This window comes from Perca flavescens, chromosome 17, assembly GCF_004354835.1.
Source record: "Perca flavescens isolate YP-PL-M2 chromosome 17, PFLA_1.0, whole genome shotgun sequence".
In the NCBI taxonomy this organism is placed as follows: domain Eukaryota; kingdom Metazoa; phylum Chordata; class Actinopteri; order Perciformes; family Percidae; genus Perca; species Perca flavescens.
The window spans coordinates 33290313-33298370 of record NC_041347.1 but is presented as its reverse complement, the minus strand read 5'-3'; the positions used below and the strand labels follow the sequence as shown (position 1 = coordinate 33298370).

The 8058-nt window shown below is 38.5% G+C and overlaps 1 protein-coding gene across 1 annotated transcript; it reads right to left on the bottom strand.

The window, feature by feature from the left end:
- Positions 1-3081: 3081 nt before the first annotated feature.
- Positions 3082-5207, bottom strand: LOC114572253 (nuclear factor 7, brain-like). Its single transcript, XM_028603784.1, has 2 exons — positions 5120-5207; positions 3082-4814 (listed from the first exon to the last, which is right to left on the bottom strand). The coding sequence occupies exon 2, from the start codon at positions 4795-4797 to the stop codon at positions 3415-3417; it is 1383 nt and encodes a 460-aa protein (XP_028459585.1). The 5' UTR covers positions 4798-4814; positions 5120-5207; the 3' UTR covers positions 3082-3414.
- Positions 5208-8058: the final 2851 nt, after the last annotated feature.

Sequence of the window (8058 nt, the reverse complement as noted above, 5' to 3'; positions counted from 1 at the left end):
TTCACTTTGAGTCTTTAAGTGTTTTTTTCAGTGTGCAGCAGATTACAGTTAAAGTATTTCACTTCTTCAGTACTTTAGAGCTCCTTCCTGTAACTGTCCTCCCTCAGTTAAAGTCACAGGTTTGTAATAAAAGGTAAATATTACCGTCTGTCTGTCGGTGTGTCTCTTCTCACTGACAACTCAACAGGAACAAACTTGTTTACCTGGTTTGTCTCAGATGACGTAATGTAAGATGTGGAGCTTTGTCAGGCAGCTGATGAGTTTGATCTTAAAGGGACAGTTCAGATGTTGTAAAGTGTGGTTGAGTGAGCTACTTCTCCGTAGTCAGAAGCTAAGCAATGTCCTGCTGTGGACGGGGCAGCAGCTAAACACATTTTAGACACTAAACTGTATAGTTTAAGGTACACAAACATGTAGGTAGTTACTGAGTAACAAATGAGGAATGAATGAGGAACAACTGTTTAGTTATGAGTAGTTACTGATTAACTGTGATTCACCACTAATGATTAGTTATTGTATGCTATGCCAATGCTTCACAAATGATTATCAATGCTTAAGTAATCATTTGTTAATAATAAACCACTCAGTATGATGCATAATACAGTAACTAATCCTAAGTGCGTGGTGTTTTAAAGGGGTAGGAACTAACAAAACTAACATTTGCTAACACTGTTGGCTGTTGTCCATGTTTTCATCTTAAACTTTCACTTCAGCTGGTTTAATTTCAGAAACAATGTCCAAAGAATGGAGTGAGAACAAACAACTGTTAAAAGAACAGATTGAACCCAACGTCGGGAAAAGCGACAAAAGAAAGTAGAAAAACATGTTCTTCCATACTTCTTCCACTACTGGAAAGCCTTTGGTATCTTAAAAGATCCAAGAAATAAAGAAGTATGTGCTAACTGTTCCCGTCTTTTACCCACTGTTTTTGCACACCCCTACCCCGTTATCTCTGTCATGCCCCATTGCATAGTTGCACAGATGCCCATCCACACCTGCATTGCTATCATATTTGTTTACGCTAATTTGCACTATTCACCTGCCCTTCAACTGTTGACTGTATTGACTCTTTACTACATTTCAGCATTTATATAGTCTGTCTATTCTTGTATACTGTGTTATTACTGATCTTCATCACTACATAGACCACACTTTGCACTAACTGTACTCTGACTCTTTACAACATCCCAGCATTTATACAGACTGTCTATTCTTGCATATTGTATTATTACTGATCTACATCACTTCCTAGACCACGATTTGCACCCTTCTAACACACTGTTTTGTCTCTTCTCATTTGTATTGCCCACTTATTCTGCACTTTATGTAGCATTTTGTTTTCTGTATTCTTGTATTGTATTGAATGTGAAAGTATATGTTGTCTTGCACGCCTAAGCTTTTCTCGGCCAGGTCGCTATTGCAAATGAGAACCTGTTCTCAATGGCCTAACTGGTTAAATAAAGGTTAAATAAAATTTTTAAAATTAAACAAAAAAATGTTGAGGTGCCGCCTAGGGCAGGACTGTTGCTTTCTTGCGTTTCTTTGCTACTTATTTAAATTTTCTTTTTTGTGACTTCTTTTTACGTTTTGGTTCCTTTTTTCAACATTTATGATGCTGTTTTCCAACTTTTTGACACCTTTTTCAAAAGTGAAGCACGTCCAGCTGGCAGCCGAGCGGATCCAGACCCTCCTCTCCCTTCCGAGGAAAACCATCGCCATCACGGTCCGCAGCCACTTCCTGTGCGATGAAAACAGCGTCCCCATCGACCAGGACTTCACGCTGCTGGACATCCAATTCCCCCACTGATGCCCAGAACAGATCCTCAGTGTGTTGGACCTTTGACCGTTCCCTAAAACCTTTCCCAAACACCAGTTGTCCAATCACAGTCTAGCTTTGCATTCCTTTTTTTCTTTCCATTTTTTTTATTGTTGAAAGTTACGTTTAGACACCGAAACAACTAGTTAAGTTTAGGAAAAACTCAGGATCTCACATTTCCTGGGTGAAAGTCTTTTGTTTTCTCCAGGAAGTGAACTCCGCTCCCCATCTTTAAAGTCCTGTGTGTTTTTTTGAAATTCCTCAAATCTCTTTTGAAAACAAATCTTAACTGATGATGTGTGTGTGTGTGTGTCTCTCTCTCTGCATGTGTGTCTGTGTGTGTGTTGTATGAATTGTTTCGGTGCTTGAAATGAGTTTACTAAAGTCTTTAGGTTATATATATGATTAAAGTAGTAAATAAATGTCTGAAAGGAAATGTTGTAATATCTCTTTTTGAGTAGGAGTTTTGTCAAACATCGCCAGAGCGTCTTTCGTCGACAGTTTCTGTGACCAAAGTCTTTGAGGATATAAATATTAAATATTATTAATACAAATCACCCAGTTTCAAATGCATTTGGGCATAACGTCTTAATTATATATTATTATTTATCACCACAGTTAAAACATACATCCCAAAACACTTGTTGACCTAATTAAAACACTTGATTTACCCTTTTTTCCTTTACATTTCCTAAAAACATCTGTAACAAAAGTTGAACACATTTCTTTCTTAAAACTTCATAAGTTGTTGCCTCCCGATTTAACAAAGTAAACCTCACATTTGTGCTTTAATGAGACATAACAGGGCAACTTTTTTATTTCTATCACTTCATCAATACAGTATTTATCCATATTAAATCACCCAGCTTTAAATGCATTTGCGCATGAAATCTTTCAATGCATTCTCATGAATGGGTCCGTATGATATCCTACGAAAATTCATGCACACCAAAACGTATGTTTTCCTACGAAATTAAACTAGATCAGGAGTTCAAGAGACAGCAGCCGCACATTAAACAAAGTATCAGATGTACAACATGTAACAGTTACAGACAATACAGTATAAAATCACAGCATGATTATACAAACAGTAATAATGATAATTAGGGCTGTCAATCGTTAAAAATATTTAAATTAATCAAATGTTTGTCTGTAGTTAACTTGTGACTAAACGCAAATTAATTATGCTTTTTTCTGTTCTAAATGTTGAAAGAAAATGACAAAAGACAAAGTGAGCTCTGAGGACTAACCAGTTTATTGAGACGCAGGATGACGTCTTTAACTGTCTTGTTTTGCTCGACCAACAGTTCAAAAGCCCCAAAATATTCAGTTTATAATAATATAAAACAGAGAAAAGCAGGAAATCATCACAGTCATCACAGCATTATTACTTTAAAAATTACCAAAACTATCAATTGATTATCAGAATAGTTGTGTGACGGTAAAATAATTGTGTAATTGTTTCAGCTGTAGTTTAACCAACAATAATTAAAGACATGTTAACCTCACACAAAACTAAGTTATTATTTCTCTCTCTACACTGTTAAGAAGTGAATAGTTGTTTACTATTATTATCCCCCCCTTCAAAGTTAAGACTATCAGACCTTTAGTGGTGATATCTTCAGTGGGACTTTATCCCCAGTTTTAAAGTATGGAAACATCCTCTCAGTGAAAGTGTGTGTGAAGGTGTGTATGTGTGTGTCAGTATCAGGATCAGAGAACGACAGCTTTCCTCTGTTCCAGTCCAGAGTCACTCTGATCCTCTGGAACTGCTTCTTAAATGGAAGATCAGTGTCTGGAGCTGGTGGTGACCACACTGAGTATTTACATCCAGAGAACCATATTGTCCATAATCCAGACCTTATGCCTCCCTTCCTCTGGACAGACTCTTCTAACACACCCAGCAGCCAGTATGTATTGTCTCCAACCTCGACATCCCAGCTGTGAGTCCCTGAGTTAAAGCCCTCAGAGCCCAGGACCAAGAAGAGTGAATCAAACCTCTCTGGATTATCAGGAAGCTTCTGTCTCTCTTCTCCAAGTCTCACACTGGTCAGATCTTTAGACAGGATGAGTTCTGGATTAGCAGTGTTTGGGTCCAGAATCAGAGGAGTGTAGGTGACCATGTCCTTCATCTTGTTCCAGATGTTGAAGCTCAGGTTGCCCAGGTGTTTGGCCTCGTCTATCAGAGCTCCTGAGAGCAGCTGTGGATCATCCAGCAGGGGGCTCTGCTGGACTCTTTCCACTGCAGCCTTGTAGTTGATCAGGAATGAGACGTCTTCAGCTCTCAGCTGCTCCTCTGTGGCTCTGACTGTGTCTGAAAGAGCTGCTATCTCTCTGCTCAGAGCCTCCATCTTCTCCTTCATCCTCTGACTCTTCTGTTCCTCTTCATCCCTCAGTGCAGCCGTCCTGGCCTCCTCTTCCTCTTCTAGAAACTGGTGAAGCTTCTTAAACTGATCCTTAATCTGCGTCTCTGTGCGTCGGGCCTGGACCTTCAGGTGTTTTGCTGTTTGATCAAACTTCACTTTAACTTGTTCAAAAACCTTTATCTTCTTCTTTAAGGGCTCCAGAGTTTCCTGGAGTTCCTTCTTTTGTTGTCGCGCGGCTTCATCGGTGGGTCTGAATCTGTGGTTGGTGTGTTTTTCTGAATCTCTGCAGACGACACACACTGGCTGCTGATGGTCCAGACAGAAGAGTTCGAGTTTCTCAGAGTGCAGACTGCAGAGAGCCTCTGAAGCTCTCTGATCTCTCTGCTGTAAGAAACTCTCACACAGCTTCTTTAACTCCAGGTTACGAGGTGGTTCTGGCTTTGAAGATCTTCTATTACAAACTGGACACTCCTGTGCCTGTTTCTCGGTCCACGAGCTCTGCAGACAGTCTTTACAGAAGCTGTGGCTACATGACAGAACAACAGGATCGCTAAAGATTTCATGACAGATTGAACAGACCGGACAGTAGAAATCCTTCTCTGACATGGAAGCCATTTTGTCTCTGAGAGCAGCTGAAAACAGCGGAAACAGCAGACGTTAAAACAGGAAGTCAGTTGTGTTTCCCTCGCTCGAATACCGGAGAGGTTTGCCTTCAGGGCTGTTTGCCAGAAGGGTTTATTTTAACCCAAAACTAGGTCTAAACCTAAGAGATTTCTGGCAGAAAGCCCAGAAGGTAAATGTCTCCCGTGTGCCCCTCCTTGCTGCAGAAAGTTGCCTCGGTTACTTTAACTTTGAGTCTTTGAGTTTTTTTTCAGTCTTCCTGTAACTTTCCTCCCACAGTTAAAGTCGCAGTTTTGTAATAAAAGGTAAATCTTACCGTCTGTCTGTCGGTGCGTCTCTTCTCACTGACAACTCAACAGGAACAAACTGGTTTACCAGGTTTGTCTCAGATGACGTAATATAAGGTGTGGAGCTTTGTCAGGCAGCTGATCAGTTTTATCTTAAAGGCACAGTTCATATATGTCAGGTTGCCCAGGTGTTTGGCCTCATCTATCAGAGCAGTTCGTTCTGAGAGCAGCTGTGGATCATCCAGCAGGGGGCGCTGCTGGAGTCTTTCCACTGCAGCCTTGTAGTTGATCTGAGAAGTGTCTGAAAAGAGAAGCCAACACTGAAGCTCCTTAAAGCTGCATTCTCTCTAACTTCCAGCAGGGAGACTACTTAAAACTGCATTCTCTCTAAATAAAAGAAGTCTGTTTCTATAGAAGTCTATGAGACAATCAGTCTACTTCTCTCTTGATTTATAACCTCAGTAAACATTGGCGTAGTGAGTTTATTGTCTCAATCGCTAGTTTCACGTCTTCTTTAATACAGCATGATGTTCATTTAGTAAATGATGCTCCCATTTATTTTAAAATATACGATGAAGCAGGGAATGTTTGATGACCTGTCATTCAGGACAGAGGCTTAGCAATGTTAACTATGCTAACACAGATGCCTGTTGTCCGTGTTTTCATCTTAAACTTTCACTTCAGCTGGTTTAATTTCAGAAACAATAGCTAAGTTTCCATCCACTTGTCAATCGAATTATCTGAAGTTCGGTAAAAAAACTCATGCGAATAAAGCTGGTGAAAGTGTGTTTCCATCCAACAGCTTTAAAGCGAATAAAAACCTGTGCGTAATGATGTCACTTGCTGTTTTGCGATTATATTGGTATATCGAATTGATTTGAGACATTTTAAGGTATTTCTGTTCATTTTCACACTGAATCGCACAACATTAAAGCAAAGATTTGCGAACAAAGTTTTGCTAGACAAAAGTAGTTGTTGATGTTATTATTAGAAGCAAAGGAAGCTACGATGGGCCTTTGGCCGAGGATCTGATCCAGTTCATCAAAAAGGTGGAACTTGCCTTTTTATTTGCCCTCCGGCACCACTGCAAAACATCTCTCTTTTTTGAGACATGTATCTCTGTTAGAGCTCCTTCCATTTACTCTTCAGGACGTCCCACGGCTTGTCCTAACCTTTGTTGGCCATTTCCTTCGCGAGTTCCTGATAAATTATGGCATTTCTTAGATTTTTGCTATCTAAAATAGCCATTATATTTTGCTCGTAAATTAAATTCAAAAAGTCTCTTGTCTCCTCATTCGTCCACTTATATCTGTCTTTGTTGATACCTGTCATTTGTGCTGACAGAGCGGAAATACTGGGCAGAAATGAACTAAAACTACTTCTTCTTTGTTTTGTGGCGGGTTGCAACCATAAAATGACCTAAAACGTAATCGCAATTTGTTAATTTATTCGGCAAATAACGTTTCCATCAGCTTTTATAGCATAAGCCGTATATATATAGAGAAAATCCGATGAGACCGAACATATTTTATGTCCGAAGAATGAAGTGAGAACAAACAACTGTTAAACGAACAGATTGAACCCAGCGTCGGGAAAAGTGACAAAAGAAAGTAGAAAAACAAACACTTTTGTGACATTCTTTTACGTATCATAAAAGATCCAAGAAATAAAGATGTTGCGGTGCCGCCTAGGGGAGGATTGTTGTATTATATATCAGTCAATTCGGTGCACACAACAACAAAACATGGAAATCGTAAAACTGTCCCCTGTGTGTTCAGAACAAACTCAGCTTTCCGTACAGTGACGCCCAAATGTTTTCTAGAGCAATGTGTGATGAGATAATTTGGCACTAAAGCTGAAACGTTGATGTTTCAGCTTTTTTGAGATTCCTCAAATCTCTTATGAAAACAAACCTTAACTTATGATGTGTTGTATGAGATGTTTCGATGCTTGAAATGAGTTTGCTAAAGTCTTTAGGTTATATATATGGTTAAGGTAGTAACTAAATGTCTGAAAGGAAATGTTGTAATATCAGTTTCTGTGAGCAAAGTCCTTGAGGATCTAAAGTACAGGCCAAAAGTTTGGACATGTCTTATATTTTAGACATGTCTTATATTTTAGATTCTTCAAAGTAGCCTCCCTTCGCTTTTTTTATCAATAAAGGAAATAATTCCACTAATTAACCCTGACAAAGCACACCTGTGAAGGTAAAACCATTTCAAGTGACTACCTCATGAAGCTCATTGAGAGAACACCAAGGGTTTGCAGAGTTATCAAAAAAAGCAAAGGGTGGCTACTTTGAAGAATCTAAAATATAAGACATGTTTTCAGTTATTTCACACTTTTTTGTTAAGTACATAATTCCATATGTGTTCATTCATAGTTTTGATGCCTTCAGTGAGAATCTACAATGTAAATAGTCATGAAAATAAAGAAACACATTGAATGAGAAGGTGTGTCCAAACTTTTGGCCTGTACTGTAAATATCACATATTATTAATACAAATCACCCAGCTTTTGGGTATAACATCTTTATTATATATTATTATTTATCACCACAGTTTAAACATACATCCCATATACATGACCTAATTAAAACACTTGATTTAACCTCTTTTCCTCAAGTTTTTGCTTCAGATTACATTTCCTAAAAACACGTCTGTCAATTTTGTCGTCAATTTTTTTTGACAGAAAAGGCAGAAATTATTAAATATTTGGACTAATAGTAAATATCAGAGGATGTTGAGTACATCACAGACTGGTTTATGTCAAAGTTTAGTCAGGATGCTGTTTTAAACCATTTAAACATGTTTTTTTTCAAATGCTATAAAATTGAGTAAAAAAACCAAAATTAGTAAAGTATTAATTTTGCCTGCGATGAATGTTGTATGGGTTCCATACTTCGTACATGCATGCAGCAATTTTAATTTGGGGCGATTTGGTTGTAAGAAACCCATATTTCTGATAT

Excerpts from the sequence above, each read along its gene's own strand:
- LOC114572253 (XM_028603784.1), bottom strand. The coding sequence starts at position 4,797 with ATGGCTTCCATGTCAGAGAAGGATTTCTACTGTCCGGTCTGTTCAATC.